We start from the raw sequence: 24,943 nt of genomic DNA, 5'->3' as shown, positions 1-24,943 counted from the left end.
CAGAGAAGAGGATTGCTTCCTGACAAGCATTCTGCTCTTCATAGAACTGTCCCAGACTCCCAGTCTAGCTGCAAATTTCTCTCTATACCCTTGGCAGTCCAAGAGCATGTTTGGTGTTGCTTCTGCTCTTATAAAGATACTTACAGAGGAAGCAATATTTTCTAGTCCTGTATTTTTTTTTTCCCTTGTAGGAGCATATGTTGGATATGGTTAACCAAAGATTATTTTTTTAGGAACTATATATGTTTTTGTGCTTCAAAAGTTATAAAATTTTAAGCAACACCAAACATTGTCCTTAATGGAACCTAGAAAACCTCTGTGAGTTCACAGTTGCCCGCCGCCCCATTGCCATTTTTAAAGGTATCAAAATTAGGAAGTTTATGGAGGCATGAGCCACAAGAAGATCGGTAATATTTGCTGGCTCATTTAGAGTCTTGGTCCCATAGTCCAAAAACCTACAAAAGCACCACCAAGGTGGTAGCCCAGTTGGAACGGAGTGTTTGCTTCCAACCAAGTGGTTCCAGGTTCGAAACGCGCGGGCGTCGATTAAATTCGGGAACCGGATGCCCCATGCCTGGACACGGGGTCTGGAAGCGCTACTGGTCGGCTGGTAGCCTGGGTGGTGCCAGGTGTGACGTACTCACATGGAGGGTCAGGTCGGATAACTGAGCCGGCCCACGGGTGGGGAGGATATGAGTAAAATAGGTCGGGGTGCCCAACACACGACTCGGTCTACCCGCATCGAACATTCTCCTGGCGGGGTGGGGGCCCAGTGGTCGGGGCTACTACGCGGGGGTGGGCTTGTCCCTTCCTCCCTCCTTCTCCTCTTTTTCAGCACAAAAAAAAAAAAAAAAAAAAAAAAAAAAAAAAACCTACAAAAGCTCTTGGTGAAGAATGCCCCTTTCCTCTCAAATCTCCAGGTGGGCAGCAGTGAGGATGGTAGAGGAAGAAAACTCAGGGATCTAAGAGTTCCCCTCAGTATTTTCTTATGTTGATTTTTTTTTGTTTATTGATAATGAATACTGTTAAAAAGGAACGCTTGATTGCGTGGTATGGTCACTGCGCAAAATTAATGTCTGCAACATTACAAAGGACTTGCAAATGTTCATCACTATACCTCTTTTTAACAGTTTTCAATATTTCCTAGTAGGGAGTTAATTAAAAGGAAATTCATATAGATGGGGGCAGGAGAGCAAGGTTTAGAGCAAGGGCTGCTCTAACTTCATAACAGATGCTTGCACAACATCATTGAAGCTTTCCAGGAGAGTCACGATTTCAACTTTTTGGAAGTGCTTGAATGGGGACATAGAGGGGTGTGATTGATAATATGTTACATAGAGGGGTGTGCAAAAATTACATAACCTCTGCATAACTGATTGTACCTTGATTTTCTTTGAAGCATCAATACTCACTAACAATTTAATGGATCTTCCACCAAGAAAGAAAAAACCCATTTACTGGACCTCGTAAGTCATTATTATCAGGCATTGCCTTATTCAACATGTAGTAGGAGTAAGTTCCTCCCAACTAAAACTAAAGTTTACCAAGGTTTTGTATTGTTGCAATGTCCATTACTGTGGTTTTAGATGACCTATTTTCTTGGCTATATACGTAATGGGTCTTTGATGATGCTTGTTATGTAGTTGCTATTCTTTCAGAGACAATATCAACAGAAGCCATCATTTGACATTGAATTTTCATATATTTAATATACGGTTTTTTTTAATGGAATATCTTCATGTAATAATGATTTATCATGTAAATAATGGTTTATCAAATAGCACCCTTACACTGTTACTTTATCATTATTTTCTTCTCTAATAGCTGCTAATGCCCAGGATTTTGGAAACAATCAAGCCAACTAAACAGGCCAACCTTTGTGGAGGGGTCTAGATGGGGATATTGGTGTCACTTAACCTTTTTTAGGAATGGTAATTCAAATCGTGCCATATGAACCAATATAGAAGTGATCGAACCATCTTGAACTGCTAAGTTACTCAGTATTTTATGCACATAGGGGTGTTATTGTGCCTAGTCAAGTCAGGGTTAAAGTAAACACATACCAAACCTCTTGGGATTTCAGGTCTACATTATATTCCATACCACTTCCATTAAAGGCTTAGGCCAGCTTTGGGTCAGATAATGAGAATAGCATAAAACCTATTAAGTCATCATTTAGGGCACGATCATTGTCAAAACTAGGTTCCTACTAGTACTAAACTACGTATCTCGAACAAATTTATCAATCTCATTTTCGACGAGTTCATGAATAAAACATCCAATTATATTCTCCAATATTAAATCATGAACAGCAAGTACTTGATAATTAATTATGAAAAATAAAACAAATATTTATCTCAAAGTCACACTACAAACACCCAAACTCATTCTAGCATGCGTGTATTTTTTTTTATTTTTACCCCATTAAATTATAGAATAAAGTTTTATACGGCAAGAGTTTTATAATTGAAGGATATATAAAAAAAAACTAATCAGTCAGGAAAGAGCAATCTATTAGCAATTTAACTGGTTGAACAGTGTATTAACTAACCATGAAACGCTGAAAATATATATTAGATATCAAGTTTTATAATACAAAATCAATATATATCCTTTGGTGCTTGTTCTATGCATAATAGAAAATCAATAAATATTAGATATCAAGTTTTGTAGCAACGGACATGCTAATTCAGCAAAGGAGAATACCAAGTTTTATGCTATCACCAGCCCTAGTCCCTAGATCGAACAGTTACTTGAACATGATAGCAGTAAGAAGGAGCGACTTATTATTTTTTCAGATCTTACCATGCAAAACAGATCAAGGCCGAAGACAACCTAAAAGACATTGGATTCATCGGAAGAAGCCATGCCCGAAACTCAAGCCGCCGCCAAAAGAAGGATGCATGGCTTCCTCATTCTTAATGGCAAAGGCCCCGGGAAGACCGACGGCGCCGCCGCCCATCGGATACTGCTGCTGCTGCTGCTGCTGCTGCTTGCGAACCAAGGCCTCATGCAGCAGCTGATCAGCAGTCTTTGCGACATTGTTCCTCAGCTCCAGCAGCTGCTTCTCGTACTCCTCCAGCTCCTCCAGGCCGAGGGAGTCCACGTTGTTGTCCCACCAGCAGGGCCGGCCGCCCTGCTCCCCCTTCATGGCCTCCTCGAGGGCGTCGCGCCGCTTCCTCTCGGCATCCACCAGGCCATGCAGCTCCATGTACTGGCGGTTAAGCTCGCGCACGACCGCCCCGCGGCGCGACTCCGCCGCGGGCCCGCCGCTGCTGCCATGGTGGGGGTTGCCGGTGAGGAAGCGGTCGAAGACCACGTCGACGGAGGGGTGGCCGAAGGAGAAGGCCTTCCCGGCGGGGGAGAATACGACCACGCCGATCTCGGCGCCGCAGAGGATCGAGAGCTCGCTAGCCTTCTTGAAGAGACCGGTGCGGCGTTTGGAGAAGCACACTTGGCGGGCCTCTTCGTTCTGGATCCGCTTGATCTCGATCTTCTGGCGGCCCATGCTCGGCTTCCTCCTCATCATTGATGCGTTCAAGCAGCAACACCGCGCTCTTCTCTGCGGCGTGGAGGAGTTGGAACTTATAGAATGGTATTCTTTGGAAGGCCTTTCCATCTTTGGAGGGGGAATCGACCTGTAATTCAAATCACGTTTAACGTAAATCATATTAATAGTTTCCCTTTTTATTTATAAATTCTTCTGATGTTTCCTTTTTAAGGTGATATACTCGTTTTGGACCCAAACCTAACTGTGTATGAATTGTTGCTGCCTCCAGTTTTCATTGCTGAATTTTGTATTCCCATATATAATTTTACTTTCTGAATCAGATCAATTTTCCTTGCCTTGTGTGCTTCCTGTGCTGAATAATTGACTATCCAATTAAAAATGGTAGACTCCACCAAGGTTGACATGAGCCCAATCTTTCTCTCTCTGATTTTAATGCGATTGAAATCCTTGTCTCTCTGATTTTGTGGATGCCTCCAGCAATTTGGGTGGGTAGGATATTCTTGTCTTGCAGGCAAGTCAGACTAGCATGCATGATTCCCAACCGTACGTCGTTTCTCATGCATGGGTGCATGATGATGGTGATCCGAAGTTGGATTTTTATGAATTTCAATATGCTACCAGAAAACAAATTTGTATTAAGTGGCCTTCTAGCTTCCAAAATTACATAGAATACCATCATCAAACTGAATGCTAAAAAGAACATAATTTCTACATGGCATTGTAAATCAACCGTTCCCCTCCTTCTAGTTATATGGGCTCCTTCCAAACAAACACCACTAGTCGCCTCATATTAAGGCTGCAAATAGGTCGGGTTGACCCATGATCCGACCCGCTTTGGAGAGCCCGTGGGGCCGGATTGGGTCCTAAAATTGAACCTGTTCCATTGTCTGGGTTGGGTCTGGATTTACTGAATTCAGACCAGATTCGACCCATTTGAAATTTGGGTAATTTTGGGTTTTCAATTTTATAACCTAACCCGACCTGAATCTGTAAAATTATTTGGACTTATGGGCTGTAGCCTGCGGAGGTGCAATCTGAAGCCATGGATGGGTTGACCCGACCCGACCCGAATGATCTGTTAGGTCAAAAACTGTAGCAGTGGACCAGTCTGACCTAACCCGATCTTCTATTGAGTTGGTCTGGGTTCGAAATTAGATTTGCTTTGCATCTTAAAGGCTACTCTCTCTCTCTCTCTCTCTCCCCCTCTCTCCCCATTCAATCTCCTACTATTCTCCTTGAACATTTCAACCATTATTTTCCTAACAAGATAAATAGAGTCATGGTTATAACATTATTAAATCCTAGTTTCTATAGATATTCAAGTTACCAAATCGTAGACTAAGAATATTGTTGCCAATGTAGGCTTTGCACTCTGTCTACGTTGTTGTCAGTCAATCACATACACGAAAGAATGTTCATGAAAAGCATCAGTACGAGGTAGTGATAGCCAATAACCGTATATGTGGCCAATCAAGCTTGCTCCTGAACTGCAACAGTTCAACGGTGTTGAGTCAATACATTCTAATGTTCCTGTCACTAATGAACAACGTATTTTTCAAGGCTCTGATATCAAATTTAGATATGCCTACGATGCTCAATTTGACATCTCGCCAGCTCATGAGGTTTTCATTTTATTTTATGTTTTTTGATCAGGTTTTTATTTGCTTGGTGGGATTAGTTATTCATGAGATCAGACTAGCTCTATGATGAAAGAAAATATTATATTTTTTTCCAAAATGTGAAAGTTGAGATATGCTTTATCTGATAAATAAAGTTTTTTTTCCTTTTTTTAAAAACTGATAAATGTAGTTACTATGTAGATTTGATCAGTAAAAACGAATAGCATTTCAACCTCTTTTGCCGGATAACAATATATTATAGTGTTGCAACCCGCCATCAACGGCTATATATTATTAATGGTTATCTTAATATCATTATCCACATCAAGTTTCTTTGATTCATCATACAAACCTTCTAATATTGGACCAAGGATGTGTCATGAGAATGGAGATTCTTAGCATATTCATCCATTTCTTAGTTAAGAAATGATACGTACGTTAATTCCATCAATTATTATGTCCCAGAAAAATGCAAAAATTCCATTAATATTGGATCTACTCAATCCTAATTAATGCATTAAAAAACTTTACTTATCGGTGAATCCAGTCCTAATATAAGAACATATCAAAATCTTTGAAATTATATCATTTCAGTAACATCAGATTATTTGATTAATTTCAAAATCTTCTTCAACTTCCCCGTCTCTATATAAGGCCGGACCCCCAACTTCCTCACCGCAACGAGCCAAAGCTAGTCAACATGGGAGCCACCCTCAACATCTTCTTAGCCATTGTTCTTCTTTCCGTCGTCAATGGAGGTAAACAAATATTCTCTTCTCTCGCCAACCAGACCCAAATTTATACCTGTTTGATCTCATTCTATCTTCTAACTTGTTTGCGGTCGACGTAGGCTGCGGAGCGCCATGCGGCGGCGTACGAGACATCACCGTGAATCTGGCGAGGACCGGCGGTGTCGTCGAGGGGCAGCCGGAGTATGAGGTGACAGTAAGCAACAATTGTGAGTGTGCTCAGTCTAAGGTGTTCGTGAAGTGCTATGGCCTCAGCAGTGTCTTGCCGGTGGATCCTCAGGCCATCAAACCGGTGGATGGCGAGCGTTGTATCGTCGGAGGGGGCCGGCCGATCGCCGGAGGGGGTCGCATTAAGTTCAAGTATGCATGGATGACACCCCAGGACTTCCCTGTGGTTAGCTCTCAGGTTCTCTGCTAATAAGGATTCCAAGGCATCCTGTGCTTCTAATTGGGATGCTAAGTTATGAGATTCTGGTCTGTTGTTTTGGTGCCATGGTCATGAAATAAGAACTTGTTCTGCTTTGTTTGATGGTTGTCAGCTTTCACGTTATTAATGATGAGTCGGTTTATTTGTGAACAAATTATGGCTGGTTTGTTTATAATCCAAATGATGACCCAAATGGCAGAGAGCAAAGCGATTCTTCAAAACTGATTCACTAAAATTTAATTAATAAGTTCTGACCGAATTTGTTATTGATTTGAGGAACTTGTACATTGTTCAGTATTACTATGTCTCATAAGTTTTCTGGTTGAAGACGACTTTGGGAAACTATTGTCTGAGGAAAAAACTTAAATACAAGGGAACATGGAATGGTAGGATGGAATAGAATAGATGAAAAACCTAACTTGCATTCTGCCAAAATGGGAACATGGATGCGATAACAGAATTCCAATGGCAATTTCAGCATTCTTATTGTCTTGCTAGTCTGGCATGCTAGAGGATAAGTGCTCTGTTTTACCCTTTATTAATACTTTATGCCATATGAAATGTTAAAATATTTACAGAAGAAGAAAAAAACAAAAAGAGAGAGAGAGAGAGAGAAAAAAAAATATTTTATTTCTTTATCAACATATTCGGTACATTTCAAAGGTTATATATACTCGTATATAGACTATGTATAAGAAAAATAATATAGACTAATATGGGATCATGCTAATAAAGAAAAATAATACTTGCTAATGCAAGTTGTTATGTGATCCCTAAAGCCACTCTAACAAGATGTGTCAATCTGATTAGGATCCATAACCGAGTTTGTAAGCTGGGTTGACCTTCCTATATGAATGCTTTCGGTCAAAATCAATGTGTTTGCTATATTTTGCATGATATGGCATACTATATGGATGCTAACATTGTACCTTCATCATTCATGCTTACAAAGTAACATAAAGAACATAGCTCGTTTTAATTATTCTTGCAAATTATTGTTCTCCTTCTTGGGCAATTTAACATGACACAGTTGTTAGCAACACAAAATCTCATGAAATTGCCATTGATTTATTTAAACTATCTCATTCTTTTTGCATTTCATGGATTACCTTATATTGAATGGATCCAAAAAAGTACAAAACAAAAGATAGTGGGATATTGGAAAAAATATTAGAATAATTAGTAAAATAAGATGGATATGTTTTTCTTGTAATGCCTATGTCATGAGCTCTTGGACATACCTTCGACAACACAACTAAAATGCTCTTGAATGTCCCATTAAAAGTTAACAGTTTGACTAACGCTCTGTTTAGTTACAGGTTAAAGTATTGAATAAAAATAAACCACAGAAGGGTAAGCATAGATTTTTCATATTATTGGGTGTAAATGTAATTTATCCATAATCTCACAAAAGTTTTGTAATTTATTCATATGTTGTTGCAACAATACGAGTTTTATCTTAGGGTGCATGACCCAATCAAAATTCATACACAAGCCATATGTCTAGAACCAGCTTTTGCAAAACATCAATCAGCGAGTCATGGGCCTAGACTGCAAGTTGAATTCTCCAAGAGTTCACATTATTGTGATCATAATGAGTTTGCTCCACATTTTCACAGATGAAGGAACATAATAAAGCTTGCTACATCTACATCCGAATTTGGTAAGGGCATGAGTACTAGTAAAGTTACTCTGGATGAAAGAACACAAGAACCCCATCCACCGAGACAGGATGTGTCGACTTAAATGCATCACTGCCAACCCATGACCTGCATAAATGATTATAACCAAAAGAAAATCTTACAAGTTTTTACAACAGCATCATTTATAAATCGACATTCATTGAGAAGATCATAAAAGACAAATGTCCAAGAAATAACCCATAGAGCTGAAATAATAACTTTCAATGTGAATTAACTAAGAAAATGTAAAAGTTGCAGCTAAGATTACAAAAAAGTACCGAATTAATCTCGAACGATTTGTAGCACATGTGCCTTCCCTATGAGATTGTTCAATGACAAACTGCAACTATGCAGATGTGTGTCATCAAGATTCTAGTCAGGAGTTTGGGTTGAGGGCATTGGAAAATATAAACTGAGAGCCTTTTTCTTGCTTTGCTTATATGACTACTTTATGAGCTGGCTACTCTATTGCATGATCCTCCTAAAGGTCATATACTGGATGCTTAAAATTCTCCCTGTCAAAAAATAATGTAGTTGGGGAGTTCAAGAAGCCCAATGATCAACTATGCATCATTTACCTCTCACTCCTTTCTGATTGACCAAATTATATATTACTAAAAGAAATCCAGATGATTCAGACTTTCTCATAGTGGATTTTTCATAAAACAATCAGGGTTAGTAACCAAGACCACTGCGACTAACATATCTGTTAATCTAGTTGGACAATGTTGCAGCTGCATTCCAGAACTTCAACATTCATCAAATCACCTGACATAATCATCAAGCATGTCACAACTGGGGGTTGGCCTTTTGAATTCCTGTTTCCCAATCGTCCCTGTCAAGGACAACTGGTGTTATTCTAGGTCTTCTCCTCTTTCTAGATCTTTTGACATGATCCTGAGCATTTCCAAAGTTCTAAAAGGCAGTACACATACGCGGCTGGTTGACAGAGTGCATAGAACCTAAGAAACATGCAGCTATTTCCACTATTTCTCCAGACCAAAAGGAGAAACAAGAGGCTCTAATTAATAAATATAAGAGTTCCTGTAAAGAGAGGGAAGAGTGAGGTGGGAAAGGGCGATGGCTGTTTGTGAGCCCCAGTCTGCTGGTGCTATACCAAAGACTTCATCCAACTATGGCCAGACAAGAGGCATATATAGTAATAGATTTTACATCAAGTTTAAGAGTTATGTGAAATACGTATAATGAAGGTATATGAAATGAGAATGTTGAATGTACAAAAACTTTATACAATGGTTAGTTACCTAGAGTTCTCTTTGTATATAAGTACTAGGTTTAACAGGCATGTTTGTTTGTTCTTTTGTAGACTCATCCTTATCTCCCGTTTAAATAGTTACATTGTTCCTAACAAGTTTATCACTTGGGAATATCTGAAAGTCCTTGAAGTCGAAGCAAGCCAAAGAACTCACAGTCCCAAGCATGACAAGTCATATCTAAGCGACCGTGATCTATTTCATTTTTCGGCTCTATTATACAAAACAATAGAAGAGAGCTGAATATACGTAACAGTATTAGAGATGGTAAGAAGAAGTGGAAAGGTGCATCTAGGATTTTATGCAATCAGCTCATACTTTGGAGATACAAAGAAAAATTTTATAGAACAATAAGGTCTGCAATCCTATATGATTCAAAATGTGATTCAAGATTACAAATGTGGTAGTAATAAAAATGTTAAGATGGATACATGTTAAACTAAAAATGTTAAATTGAGAAATGGATTAATATATTAAACTATGGGAGTTGCATAAATTAAAGACAAAGTGATAGAAAATTGATTGTGTTATAAGCATGTATAATAAATTTCAAGAGGCTCTAATAGAAGGGATATTTTAATCTATGTGCAAAGATACATGAAAAAAAAGGGGAAAACCTAAAGTAACATTGATGGAGGTTATGAGAAAAGATTAAAAAAGCTCGAACAAAATTAGAGGTAGCCCTCAATAGACTACTCAGTGAATGAGGATCTATAAAGCCAATCCCAAAATAGTGGCATAAGGATGAATGGTTATGGTTACATATCAATGTCTATGTTCACACATGCATGTGCATGCATCCCGACAAATTTTTTACCTGCAAATACACAGAATATGATTTTTCAGTTTTTACAAGAAAGTGAATCATCATATCATTTATACTTTACAGGACCGTACTAATGCCCCTCCTAATTGATTTTGTAAGTCATAATATAATACTACTGGAGGTATAAGAAACAAGTCAACAATCTTATGACTCACAGCCATATAGAGAAGACCAAGATTGATGGTCACATTGTACAAAAACTAGTAAAAAAGATCAAGTGTTTGATCTTCATAACTACGATCAGGGATGGTGTCAAAGAAAGGACAACAGATAGCTAATTGGTCAAGATAAACATAAACCTAAATTGCGAAAAACCTAGCACTGCAAATTCCATTAAGGTATATTTTGATGGATGAAAGATGTACGAGGCTTGAAGTAGTGATACTAATATCTGTACTGATTGGGGACCAGTTTGGAACTATAAGAGTCTGTGTTATATCATGCCAATACAGAACATAGTAGTTGGCGCTAGCATAGCAAAGGTGAAACCAGCTACCGTACATCAATATGGTACCGTACTAAAAGGTGTATCGAGGACTGGTCCCTTACTGATATAGACTGGTATTTAAATCCATTGATGAACCAAAATTTTGACTTGACATATGCAAAATAGATGTATCAACTTAGATATTGACTGAAACAGTATTTTCTATACCCCATGATTGGCAACATCATAGAGTTCGTTTAGAAACCTTCTGATATTTCAACATAATCTTCTATTTATTGGTGTCCATGGAACAATATATATGCTAGTTTAATATCAACATATGAGTAAAAGGTTTTAGTGTAATGAAAAAAATTCAGAAAGCTTATTTGAAAAATGAAATAATTCCAGCTTCTGCATAGTCCATTCCCTAGTGAATTTCAATATCCATAATTATTGAGCTTCAATGCTGCTCTTCAATGGATGGAAAAATGCAGGCACATATAATCTTCCCTAACCAATCTTTTTCAACTAGCCTTTTAAACTAATTATTTTCTCCAACTTTGTTCAACAAGTGTTTCTTCTTGCTGTTTGGTTAATACCACTTACCTTTCTACATAAAAGGATCTGCTACAAGCAGACATATATTCTAGAACCTATTGATAATTTTTTGTATAAAATGTAATCAGACCCTTAAAAAGCCTTTTATCTGGGTTCCCCACTTTTAGCTCATGTAAGCATATATAGAGGGGCTATTGCCCCTATACTAGATGATTACTAATTGCAAAAAAACGACACCTTACACCTCAAGTTTCAAGATCAACAAAATCAATAGCAAAGACTTTAGTACAAAAGAAGTATGCTAGCAAATTTACATTATTTTCTTTCTTAGAGTTCTGCAGTCTAGCTACCTTTACATGCTGTTCATTATGAAAACTAGTAGTTGTGGTTCTGAGAGAAGACCAGAAACAACCTCTGTACCTAGTGAGTAGTTAACTCTCCTTAAACTTAGCCACTGTAGGATGTCTTAGCTAGAGTAGCCTGAATATATCACCAAAGAGTATTTATGAGTTTAGTACTTTCTACCAATTTTTCCCAAGATCAGATATAGTTGACTCTCCTTAAAATTAGCTGTTGTAGGATGTATTGGCTAGAGTAGCCTGAATATATCACCATAAAGTACTTATGAGTTTATTACTTTCTTCCACATACATAACTTTAGATCTCTTGTCTTTCTTCCTCATACATTATGTTAATTACAAGCTATCCTATATTTGAATATATTTTACAACAATTTCCCTCAATGAAGCACATGGGATAAATAAAGTACACGAACAAATTTTCTTTTTTTATTATAAAAAAGAGGCTGAGAATAGTTATATAATAAATTTCAATAAAAAGTTAAATAGACAAAGAAGATGAGCATGTGATTCATAGATAACCAGTCTACCATGAAACCTCTACATGAAGTAGCAAGAGTGGGCAAAGAATAAGACAAGAAGAAATAATGATATTATCCGAACAGAACTCACTAAATATCATGACTGGAAAGGTCTTGAAGGAGCAGCTACTGAGCAGTCTCAGCCGCAGGAGGAGGAGGAAGGATATGGACCATATGGTTGACAACAATGGGAGGGCGGAGAGCTCGGTGCTTCTCCTCCTGCTGTTTTCGGGCATTGTGCATCGCCTCCGTCTCCACCACCACCAACCTCTTGACCTATAACACCACAATCAAAGAAAACAAATCAGAAAATTTTCAAAAAAAAAGAAAATTGAAGCATAACATATCAAATAGAATGGAGTAAGTTGACCGCGATCGATAACATTCCTTACTAATTTTCTTTAAATCAATCTCATCCCCCATACTCAGACATGACCCCCAAAAAAAAAAAAAAAAAAAGCTCGGCTGGACATCTATTTTATTGGGAAAAGTTTGGGTTTTTGAAATGGAGAGAAGATGAGGAGGGGAAAAAAAAGAAGAGAAGACCTGGTTGAGCATGCCGAGGAGGGAAGGGGTGGTGCGATGGACGACGGTGCGGTTGCAGCGACGGAGGCGCATGGCCTCGAGGGTGCGGCGGTGGAGGCGGCGGGTACCCGGGAGACCACGCACCAGCGTGATGTACAGCCGCGGGCTCCACTCGATCGGAACCTGCGCCTTGAACGCATTGAACGCGCTCCTGCTCATCTCCTCGTTTCTCTCCTTTTCTTGACTCTCCCCTCCGCCTGCTGCAGAATTCCGGCGCCGCCGAACCTTCGCACGAGACGAGCGACACCCAGGGTTATTTTGGGAGGGAAGCGGATCCGGGGTCAGCCCGGCCCGGGCCGGCCCGGTCTTCAGATCTACTTCCAAGGCCCCGATACTTACTCGGGCGTCAGATTTTGGGCCAGTCCTCGAATTTCTCCCCTTTCTTCTTTTAATTTACAAAATATGAAAAACAATTCTTGCAAAGATTAAATATTTGAAAAAAAATTGATAGGGTCGATGAACTTATGTTTATAATTATTCTGATAGGGAGTGTTGAGCTACGGGTTGGGCTAAGGCATACCTATATTATATATTATATATTTTGTTTTTTTTTTTAATTTCAAAGGTTATATTTACTCTGACTATCTCTAATACATCCAGATTACCCAAAAAAGCTATGATAAATTTGGAAATTATTATTTTCATTTATAGTTTTCTTTGGTCTGAACATATGCAAGGGGTGGCAATGATTGAATCGACCGGAACAAACCAACCCTATTTGATCAAGTTTGGGTCAAGGGCATTTAGTTCAAGTTAGGTATGAGCCACTTTTTTTTCTTGTTGCAAATTAACACAGTTCAGGTTTTGGGTTAAAGCTTTGACCTAACTTATATCATAAGAATAGACTTATATATGGATTAGGATAATTTAGATTGGGTCGAGTCATGATCTGAAATAAGAACTTCGAGTGACTTTTCTACTTTATACTAGTTGTTTAAATTGTCTGCAAAATAAGACACTAATACGAATTCGTGTTAATATTATGTAAAATATGTTAGGTTTCATGTATCAGGATTGAGCATCATGAGATAGATTAGGTTACAGATCAAATAATTGTTAACCATGGATGTACGTGGGTAAAGAGGTCTTGACCAAAAGTTGGGTTGGTCCGATAAAGTTCAAGGTTGGGTTAACATTTTGCATATTATTTTCTTAACTTGATCCATCTTGAACCTGACTTGGCTGTCTCCATTTGCTGCCCGTATGCAAAGTGGAGTATTTATTTATTTCATCATTACTAATTTCTGCCAAATGATATTTTTAATTTTGCATTAAAAAAGAAAAGCAACAATGCTAGTTATATGTAGTCAGATTACGGATTTCTAAGATTACAAAAGTCATTTACGAGTACACCAGCAGTAAATAAAAGAAATACTTTTTGGCAACTTTTGTTTAACAATCATGATAATATTGTAATCGTCATATATAATTGAAGAAATTGATGTAACAATCTAATCAACATATTATCTATATATCTACTAAATAATAGTTCTACATGTGCTTTATATTATAATTGTGGTCGTAGTATTAGAATGAAAATATAACAATAATAGTCTAATGATATATATTATACAACCCATTATTATTGAATTTCAATTTATCATTGCAAAATTAACATTATTATGCCGTTATATCAAGAATTTTGCTTCAATACATTGTGTCATAATAATAAAATACTAATAGTTATTTTTTAATATTAACTACAATTTGATTGTAATATTTATTTGACCAGGGTTAAAGTCTGTAGGGAAGAAAGACATGGCACATTGATTGTTTCCGGGGAGGCGAGGAATTTTCTCCATAATTTCTCCCTCGCAGACGTTCTCTCACCTCTCCCTTGCATTGACCAGGAGGAGGGATGGGCAGATGTGGTGACCAAGGGACAGGAGGGAGAGAAGACGTTTTCTCCGTTTCTCTCTACGTACCCCAAGGATAAGGAGAGAAGTCCACGTTTGCACTCCTGTTTGCTTATTGATGGGGAAACATAAATCAAAATCTTTACTACCACTAATTTATTCCACACATATTACTTTTGTGTGGCTAGTTTCTTTTCACCATATTTTTTTTTTCCAAAGAGTTTAAATGTTACTCCCACGTACACTGTTTTACGGGCTAATAAATAGACCTTGAAACCATGGTCAATGGAAGCTATTCGCTAATGGAAATGCAAAGCTAGCTTCCATTTGATTTCTTTCTTTCTTTCTTTCTTTCTTTGAGGTGGAGAGAAGCAAAGGATCGACACAGATGAACCACGTTTCAATGCAACACAATCTTGCCGGCCAGTCGGGATTGACGAAGGCTAAGCTCAGTCATGGCGAGGCCGAGCCCCCGGCATGCCCGAAGCCTCGTAGGCCAGGTCTGGCTGTGCAGGAGTTCCTATATCCCCTCAACTGTAAGCACAGGTCTCTCTCTCTCTCTCTCCGCATTTGAATTTAGGATGGCAACGTTCCTTTCTCCTTCTTTCTGGATAAAACTTTGAGAAGACTTTTAAATGCATCTTAGGTATGAGATCTAGATCCTCTTCTAGTCTGGGATTCACTTGCACCATATGTTCTACTCTGCAATCAGCTGCTGATATTGGCTAATTCAACAACAATGGGTGGTTGGATTGCACAACACACAAACCGGATAAATTTGGAGCTCTCCTTAATCAAACATGAAGTAGGCACTGCCAAAGCAAAATTTTGCATGCAGCCATGCATATCTTGATGAACATATACTATTAGACATGTATGCACACATATGTATGTAAATATTGGCATCATATATCCATCATCTACGAATTTATTTAGCTATATCTTAACATATGCACTGGCGCATGGCATGTGTAATAGGATGGGAGTCAGTGTAAACATGGAGCATGTGGATCAGTGAACTTTGGAATACGGATTATATATGGTAGAATAGATACACACATACATATATTTACATATTCATGCTAGCTAGAATGGATTTGCATGGTTATCTAAATCTGGTTTTTTTGTTATTTCCTTCATCCAGCCATTCCAGCCACCAAGGGAGCAGTGATGTTCTAGGCATGATATCAAGCAAGGTTAGAGCTTGGACCTTGATTTTGCTTGACAGAATAGCCATTAAAGGGTGGTTGGGTCCTTTCACTACTGCTTTGGAGACTATAGAAAAAGCGACAGTAAAACATCTTAGCATGCTATATCATGTAGTAACAACATATGTGATGATGAGTAAAATGCTATGGTCAAAGTTCGGTTTTTAAATTATCTTACATCAAATGGAACCATATTGTATATGAATTTGGTAACCTGGAAAGAATGTCAATATAAATCTATTAGGACTTGGTTGAACCTTCATCAATTTCATGAGTAGCTAAATGAATGTTGCAAGTTGCAACAAAATAATATGAATGGTGAAGAGGTTGAAACTGTAATTCCTTATAAAAATGATACTACTAGACTTAATTCTTATCTCAGTTCAACCATCTCTATTTCCTGGTATAAATGAGTCTATGGATCATTTACTGGAAACCACATATCTCAAGACATGTAATGATAATCATGAAATCCTGCACATACCTGTCTGAAGCCTGCAATAACATATATCAGAAAGTTGACCGGCATCAAGCTGCCCGTCTGTTTGCTAAAACATAAGCCTGGATTAACAGAGAAAAATCAATATTTTGTATATGGAAGAATAAATTTCAGATTAATTCTTCCATTATCTGAAAGGCCATCAGATCTGCTAAAGTTGTGAAATCGTTGTCACATACTTACATGGATAATAAGTTAAAGTTAGATGGCATAATGAAGGTAGAATATGGTTATGATGACTATATTACATGAGGCATAAAGCAGTATAATGAAAAATGCCATTTTGAAATTTGATAATTAAGCATAGGTTTCAGTGGGTTGTGAGTTATATATATATATATATATATATATATATATATATATATATATATATATATATATATATATATATATATATATATATATATATATATATATATATATGTTTATGGATGTTAGCATAGATGTATATAAGATTTTGGCTTAAAATCTTGGGCAGCGAAATATGATGTGATTTGCTGCAGAATGATGCAGGAAGAGAAGCTATGAGCACAGGATGCCCACCTTCATGTTATTGTGGATCTCCTCCAACCAGATCAGATAACCCATTGGTGCATGATGTTCAATTTGTCCATCAGGTGAAAGAACGGATAAAGTTGTTTGACAAGTTCAGTTATAGCTCTACTTCTCCGATATGAGGCTCAGAGTTTGGAATTCAATGACAGGCTTGCTCCATAAACTGGTTATCAACTGGAGCTTCTGCTGTAACATCCATAACTTGATACTACAGCAGACAAAAGTTGAACTCTCTAAGAGATCAGCCAATGAATCTTTGCATAATAAAATATACCTAAATTTGGAGAAGTAATAATCATTAACCTGACGAATAGTCTTTTCCCTTCTTTAAACTTATATGGGGCCAATTTTGGCCAAAGGGCTCTGTCTATATGCAGGAATGGCAATAATATTTGTTGGAGTTTGTGTGCCTATGCATTAAAAATGCATCTCAAAAACACTTGTGAATAATATGATGATGTTCAAATGAGGTCATGCAAATAATACTCTGAAGTGATACAACTAGCATGGTCAATTAGCTGATTAGAATATTTCAGCACTTTGTTGCTGATACAACACAGTGCTTAGATGGTTTAACTTTTTTTTTTTTCAGATCACCTTCGGTTGATGCCATTTTATACTTTTGCCTGCAAAGAGAGATTATCCTCTGAACTAGGGGTAATTTATACTTTTGCCAAGTTAAGCTTAATTATGCATAAAAACAATATCAGAATAAAGTGATTGACATCCACATCTTATGAAACTAACTACCACTAAAAAGCTTATTGCATTTGATAACTGACTTCTATTTGACAGGTGATACAACCTATAATTTTCTGAGAATTAATAAATTCTATCAACATTACTCATAAACATTGTTTGCTGCTTCATGTTGGCAAGCCTTATCAACAACCCCTGTATAACAAATCAGTCATTTGACCCCTCTGTACCCTGAAAATTTATATTTTTCTTTCAGCCAACCTGCGTTATTCAGTATATATATCAGAAACTCAGTTGTCATCCAACTTACTGCCTAATTCTATCAAGCTGATACATCAGATATATCTATATCTTAAATTTGAACAATTAACCAAAGCCATATCAAGCTGCCTATCCAGTAAGTTACAGTTGGTCTTGCATGGGCTATTTCCATGGTCTTTAAAGCAGTCTGTTAATCATTTTAGAGCACTTAAAATATTGACCACCATTTATTACTATGGATAATACACTATATATGAACCATAGGGCGCACTCTATCTTATAACTTCCTAATAGGTTGTATTGCCATAGATTGGCATGAAAATTACTATACTGCTTTCTATTACTACTCCCTGATATTTTTTAACTTTTAAATCTCCATGTCAATTCTAAGAAAGAATATCTTAAATCAAGAGCACGACACAATTACACTTTTACTTTTTGAAAATGATAGCTAACAGAAAGTGTTCTAACATATGATTAAAGATAATATATCATCTGAATCTTGAATTTTGTAATAAAATTTCTTGGCATGCATTGCTGCATGCTTTTGGTATGCTAGCAAGTTAAAATACTTAAACTTAATTGAATAAAAATAATAAATATATAATGCAAAAATGCAAATGAAAGATCAATTGCATATCAACTAAAAAATGGAAATATATAAACTACAAAATAGAGAATAAGAAAAAATACACAAGTTGTGAGCATTGATCATCAATGTGAATTAAATAAAGAAACAAAATCAAAAGTAAAATTGAATATAAATATAAAAATAGAATGGAAATGCAAATTACATGATAAGAACTAAAATATAAGACTAATGACCCATCAAAGGATAACTGCAAAAATAAAGTAGGGAAGCTAATTAAAGAAAACTATGAAACATGAATATAAAAGTTAATATAAATATTAAATATAAAATAAAACTTACATATGTAGAATATAATATTATATTGAGTTACTCTACGCTCTTTCCAAAAGGACTAAGATCTCAGTTCTACAAACTTAAAGTCGATAATGGACAATCTAAAATAAGAATTGATATTGTTGATCATATCTATATCATAAAAATTAACTACCAAGGAACCAAAAATTATATCATTTGGAAGTCCGACCTATACACCAAATAGGCACAATCATAAAAAGTTAATAGTTTCAGAATGGTAACCTATATCATAGGGCATGTAAATTAAAAATTGATACCATCGATCATAATCTACATATCATAAAATTAATGTACCAAAATTTGGATGATTCCAATTTATAAATAGTACAGAAGATCATATTGAGCCATTGAAACATTATATCTTTAGACTATTTAATGCATTGGATTGACTTAATTTTTGGTTTAAAATAACTTTTGCAATATAGATCATAATCAATTGAGTGGATCCTCCAAATCAAGTCTCCATCATCGATTTTGGATTGGCATGATTGAATTCTCAATCCTTCCCAAAGAAAAGTAAACGAACTTATATTATGACTTATATAATTAAATAAAAATAATAATGAGTATAAATAAACTAAAAGTGTCTAATAAAAATATATGAAAATAAATAAATATGAAAGTATCAATAAGACTCAATAAAAGGAGGGGCTATATGTATATTTACGACAAGAGTTTCTATATGATATTAATGATGGGAGAGTTTCTAATTCACCTAGTATTAATAATAGGAGTTTTTTTTGATCGTTTAAATTCATTGCTTAATATGTAATAAAAATTTTATTATTAAATTTATCAATTTATTAAAATTTATTATATTACTATTTTGCATTTAAAAAAAATTGAAAAAAGAGAAAGAAATTGTTTCACGTAGATTATATACTAGTATATACTATTTATGAGATTCACTTATGGTTACCAAAGAGTGGGGAGATTGAAAAATGACAGAACCTTGGAAGAGTAATCTATATATTATTTCCTTTCCCACCTCACTCGTACACTCTCTCTTCATCTACCTAAATAGTCTTTTCAACGGGCTTTGCACCTCCCTAGTCAAAAAATTATGATATGCTCGACCGTCTCATGCCTTGTTCTTTCTTCCATTTTCCACTTTGCGGTCCCTACTGAGCCGAGCCGTATCTATCGGGCGGACGGCCCTCTAAGTCCGCGACGACCTCTTCTTCCGCCCGATTCATATTTTTCTGCCACTTTTTTCTCCACCTCTAGCTTGCTTTCCTTATAAAAACCATCGCAGCCCTTTATCTACATATATTAGTCAGTAGAGGAAGAGAGTGAGACAGAGATGGAGCGAGCTGTGGTTCCTTCTCTACTGTTGTTTTTCTTGTTATTGTCGTTTCTCCTCTTTGGTTGGTCTCATGTTGCTGAGGCGCAGCTGCCAATCCCAGCCAAGATTGATGGGTTTGTCTACGAGAGAGCTCCGGTCTGGGGGGACTCGGTGGTGGTGGAGGCCTTCTTCGATCCTCTGTGCCCGGATAGCCGGGACTCATGGCCTCCTCTCAAGAAGGCTCTCAAGCACTACTCCTCTCGGCTCTCTGTCGTAGTCCACCCCTTTGCTCTACCGTGAGTCTCTCTCTTTCTCTGTGTCTGCGCGTGTGTTGGGTTCATGTGATGCTCCTCGTTGCAGTTGTCTTCATTGTATGGTGCTGCCTCCACTGTTTCGCTTTCTTTATTTTATATATTTTCCTTTTCCTTTCTTTTTGTGTGACGTCCAGGTGTGCATGTCCTGGATGGCCTTAGTTTTCAAGAGAGTTGGTTTTGTGGGATTCTGCATCAATCGATGTTATTTTAACTATTCTTTTGGCTTTCTCCTGCATGAATATTCTCTTCTTTTAGGGGAAGGGAAGAGGGGAGAATTAGAAAAAGGAGGAAGAGAAGAAAAAGTCCCTTTCCTTTCTTTCTGAATCTGTTCACTTTCATCTCTAACCAAACAAGTCTTTCTCACTCTCTCCTCTCTTTCTTCCTTCCTAATCACTCAATCTGAACATGATGTCTTTCATTATGCATGGAGAGCGAGTGAAACCTTTTTTTATTAAAGAAAGGGTGAGTGAAACTTCATCTAAAATATGCAGGTTGGTGATTTTGGACTAAGTATTCTATATCACAAAAAAGAAAAGAAATTAGGAACCACATCCACCAAATTACTAAAAGTTCTTCGGTTGTTCTTAATGTTTCCTTTGGTTGAATAATTACTAGTGCTATTCTCCCATAAACAAGTTAATTAATAATCCTTTTATTATTCAAAAAGTTTATGTTTTGTTAATGAATTATTCCTGACATATTAAGAAGCATTTGTGGATGACAAATTCGTGCACCTGTAAGTAGTTGTTGGTTGTGGTGTTTGTCGTTGTTGTTTATTGTCTTTACCTTTTCCATACTTTTTCTACATGATTAAATGTACAAATGTATTAATGACCTTTGATGTTTTATTTTTTGTTCATTTCTTTCTAATTTTTAATTATGTAAATTCTTTCAAGCTTTTTGATGATTCTCAATATTTTCTGAACCCAAAATTTTGCCACCTAGCTGCAGTATTTCAAAATGATAAACCAATAGCTACGATTCTAAAGAGATTTATTTATGTGAGATAGACTAGGCTATACCCGAGTGGATCTTGCTCATATCTAGTTAGGTCTAGCTGAGATGATTGTGATCCCACATCGATGATCCGAGCTGTTGGAAACTTTTTATATCTATTTATATTAGCAACTTTTTATTTTTTCAAAGAGTTTTCCTTGTACATGCAACTTTTCCAACTATTATGAGCTCTGTACTTCACAACTGAGCATTAACACTTGTTCCCCTGATTAAGTCTGACCTATGTTTGTATATATTGAGCAGTCATGATGCGCCTAATAAGTTTATCTTGCAAATTTTGCTGTTTCTGTGATCATTTTAACAAGCAATAGATGCGACAAAAAATGGTTTTGCTGTTTGTGCTCAAAGAATCCCCTGTACTGCATTCTATTCTTGATGACTTTTTTTTCTTCTGGAAAACTGCAGTTACCACAATAATGCTTTTATTGCATGTCGTGCACTTCATATTGCAAACAAGCTGAATACATCCTCAACATTTCCCTTACTGGAGCTTTTCTTCAAGCATCAGGTAGAAGTTCTCATTTAAAACATTTATATCGATTACATAGTATAGACTGTATATTTGCGGTTTATTATTCACATTTTTTAAGTGTTCCTCTATCACTCAAGAGAAATTTTGATGTTCCTTTGATCTATCTTTTTTGATTCTATAAGCGAACTGTCTATGGTTTATAATGCGTTCTATCTACTAGTGGAGATCTGCATAGTTTCAAGTGTGTCTACCATTTCAGACTACTAACATAGTTACACCAAAGTAGCAAATTTTGGGGTTCAATTTTGTTTTCCTCATAATTTTTATGCTTGCAGAGTTAGGTAAATATTTTGTGCTGCTGAAATTTCAGCATGGTCCACAAAACCAGCAGAAGCACATTTATAAATTTTGGTAGCTGCATTCATGTTGAAACCTTCTAAAAAGGATCATTTTTTAGTAGGTTTTGTCATACAAGACACATAATGAGGGATTTGTAGATGCTTTCTGGTTAACTTATTGCAAATCAGATTTGAAAATGGAAACGCAAATATCTGAACAATAGTAGGGTCTGATTTTATAGTTTTGCAATAAGAATCAACCACAGTTCGACGATTAAGTTACATAATCAAGTTTTCTGTCTTTCAAACTTGTTGAAGAAGTATCATGTGAATCTTTTAAACACTAATCGGCATTTTTTGCCGGGTTTGTGGTTAATAGTTTATGAAGATTTTAGCATCAAGATTTTTTTTTTGAATGGCACATTTCTCAAGGAACATTTTGCTCTGTAAAGAAACAAAAAGAAAAAAAAACACATGCATTAGCTATGCAAGCATTTTAAGTCAAAGGAATAGACATTAGAAAAGAATCTATGATGATAAAAGAAATTCTTTTTTTATTATTTGAGTTGTTAGGTGCTTCCTGGAAGATATAATATGGCTACATTCAGGAGACCATCAAAACTTTTAATACATTTCACTTGCCCAAGTAAAGAGAGTCAGATAAGGTGCAAGTCTAGTCCCCTAAGTAAGTGGAGGCCTTAAAAGCTCATGAAGCATTAGAACTGTGTCATGCATTTCCTATTTAGTTGTGTACCTCTATCAAATCTGGACCTTTTTGAAATGCTTTCTTTGTTGGTCTCTCTAGTTCCGACTATCCAAAATGATCTCCATATCTGATAGTCTTTGGGATTCGTTCAGCATGCCTGTATCACTAAAATTAGCTCCTATCACTTCTTCCAGATTGTGTATTACTCAAAAGTTTCCACCAGATACTTGTTTCTAATTGTTTTCCTTGTAGTTTTACTGCAGCCCTACCTCAACATTTCTTTTGTTCAAACAGCTATCATTTGTGCTTGGAGGCTCTCTTTGCACTTTTAAACAATTGCGGCACCTAATTATTACAAGAAGGAGGTGGGGTCCCCTCCTCCTTATAATGATTAAAAATCAAATCATCCCATTTCTATTCAGTTCTGATTGTATGAGATCCATTATGCAGTACTTTTAGTTTCTGTTGTGCTTTAGGTTCTAGCAGGGCTATGAAATGGTTTTGTAGGCATTCCTTGGCCTTTGTATGCCCAACGCGATCATAGCTTAATGAGATCAGCCTCATCCATCTTATGCACTTCCATTATGATCGATGCTGCTTGCACCATAGCATTGGATTTTTAATTGGTGGATTGCACCATTCAACACCCTTCACTTGACATCTTCACTATGTGAAGGAATTTTACAAGTTCAGGCATGTTGATTTTTGTATTGTTTATTCAGTGAAACTCCACAGTTGACAATTTCTGAATTTTCTTTTTCTGTGAAGCAAAACTTGATTTTTATTTTTAATTGATTTCTTCCTATTGGCATACCTCGATTTATTATTACTTCTACTTGCTCTCTAAATTGCTGTTATGTCTATTGTGCAGGAGTAATAATAATTAAATTGCTCTATTTGTCTGTAACAAATTGAAGTTTACTGCTCCTGATTAGTTTCAGAACTACGTTTTATCATGAAACTGCTTGCTTTGTTGACATAGCTGTTGTCAGAAAAATTATCAATCTTTCATTCCTTCCTTGCTATTTGGATGAGGTCTTATGCTTGTTGCGAACTACAAAATGCAATAGTGAACTTAATGATCGGTATTTGTCAAACAATCAAGGTAATTTCATATATTATAGATCAAACATAATTTTATATTTACTGTTTGCAAGATTCACTTGACTCCCTTCTCTCTCTAAAACAAAAAAAAATTCAGTCGTGTCAATGATCAATTGTATGGCTAGTTTCTTTTGTGAAACCCTCCAGGCTTGCCAAAAGCATAAAACCAGTATATTCTTAACTGACGGCAGGAATAGATTTTAATCCGCCATTGAAATCCCCATACTGAATTATTCTCATCTTCGAACAGGAGAAATATTACAACACACCAACTTATAACATGTCAAGAGCTTCCATAATCCATCACATATCTAAGCTCGCCGCGAGCGCAGCAGGGAAGAACTCACTCTCTGCAATTCAGGCTGGTTTTAATGATTCACGGACTGATGCCGCAGCGAGGATTTCCTTCAAGGTGAAAGACCATAAACTTCTTACAAATGTTTCATTATGTGTTCTGAATCCTATGCATCTAATATCTATGTTGGCTTATGTTTTCCAGTATGGGTGTTCAAGAGGCGTGACCGGTACACCCTCTTTCTTTGTCAATGGAATGCCACTTTACGGCTCTGGCTCAGCACTAGACTACAAGGTATGGAAGGGCATTATTGATCCATTGTTGGGGAAGCAGTAGCAAGGGGAAAAGACATCTGCTTTTCTGATACTGGTTGAAAGGCCAATAAAGGTCAAAGCCCCACACCTGGCCTTATAATTAATTAGATTTTAAGCTTGATAAATGCTCAATAATTGAATCATTGGCAACTTTTTGTAATCATTCAGAGATTTTATTTATGTATAAGTTCAGCATGTTTGAAGCTTTTTAAAAAAGAAATAGAATTAATATATTTGAGAATTGAAACAAATCTAATTGTAGTTAATTTTAGAATTTTTTCATATTTTTAATGACTTAGCTAATCGGGGTTATTTTTGGAATTAAAAATTTGGAAATTAAGCTACTTATATATGGTTTAAGGATTGATGTTTGGTGCTTGTGCTTTAGCAGATCTACACCTAGCCTTAGTCTCCTGTATGTCATTATATGTGTGGTATTGAATTGGTATCCAACATGTATTAGATAGATTTTAGAGATCTTAGAGTTTCGGTGCTATTCGGGATCTTGTACTTATTCTATGATCTCTGAGAGCTAT

At 36.5% G+C, this 24,943-nt stretch overlaps 4 protein-coding genes across 5 annotated transcripts; 2 read left to right on the top strand and 2 right to left on the bottom strand.

Moving 5' to 3' along the window:
• Positions 1-2,743: 2,743 nt before the first annotated feature.
• LOC103708720 (agamous-like MADS-box protein AGL29) lies at positions 2,744-3,529 on the bottom strand. The gene has a single exon (XM_089929391.1). The coding sequence runs from the start codon at positions 3,527-3,529 to the stop codon at positions 2,852-2,854; it is 678 nt and encodes a 225-aa protein (XP_089785517.1). The 3' UTR covers positions 2,744-2,851.
• A 2,301-nt stretch (positions 3,530-5,830) lies between these two features.
• LOC103708719 (protein TAPETUM DETERMINANT 1-like) lies at positions 5,831-6,474 on the top strand. The gene is made up of 2 exons (XM_008793776.3): positions 5,831-5,888; positions 5,981-6,474. Exons 1-2 carry the CDS (start codon positions 5,831-5,833, stop codon positions 6,295-6,297), a joined length of 375 nt encoding a protein of 124 aa, XP_008791998.3. The 3' UTR covers positions 6,298-6,474.
• Positions 6,475-7,698: 1,224 nt separating this feature from the next.
• On the bottom strand, positions 7,699-12,846 carry LOC103708676 (uncharacterized). The gene is made up of 3 exons (XM_008793719.6): positions 12,500-12,846; positions 12,045-12,229; positions 7,699-8,075 (listed from the first exon to the last, which is right to left on the bottom strand). Exons 1-2 carry the CDS (start codon positions 12,695-12,697, stop codon positions 12,080-12,082), a joined length of 348 nt encoding a protein of 115 aa, XP_008791941.1. The 5' UTR covers positions 12,698-12,846; the 3' UTR covers positions 7,699-8,075; positions 12,045-12,079.
• Positions 12,847-19,717: 6,871 nt separating this feature from the next.
• LOC103708675 (uncharacterized) lies at positions 19,718-24,658 on the top strand. 2 transcript variants are annotated; one of them, XM_008793717.5, is made up of 4 exons: positions 19,718-20,143; positions 21,584-21,686; positions 24,049-24,210; positions 24,298-24,658. In XM_008793717.5, the coding sequence occupies exons 1-4, from the start codon at positions 19,866-19,868 to the stop codon at positions 24,427-24,429; spliced, it is 675 nt and encodes a 224-aa protein (XP_008791939.2). In that variant the 5' UTR covers positions 19,718-19,865; the 3' UTR covers positions 24,430-24,658. The 2 variants fall into 2 exon arrangements, with proteins under 2 accessions (XP_008791939.2, XP_088573518.1); XM_088717392.2 differs by lacking the exon at positions 19,718-20,143 and adding an exon at positions 20,538-20,652.
• The last annotated feature ends 285 nt before the right edge of the window (positions 24,659-24,943 follow it).

This window comes from Phoenix dactylifera, chromosome 3 (assembly GCF_051530095.1).
Source record: "Phoenix dactylifera cultivar Ajwa chromosome 3, Ajwa_hap1_PhDact_Kaust_v1.1, whole genome shotgun sequence".
In the NCBI taxonomy this organism is placed as follows: domain Eukaryota; kingdom Viridiplantae; phylum Streptophyta; class Magnoliopsida; order Arecales; family Arecaceae; genus Phoenix; species Phoenix dactylifera.
The sequence above is the reverse complement of the archived record's forward strand: the minus strand, read 5'-3'. Positions and strand labels throughout refer to the sequence as shown.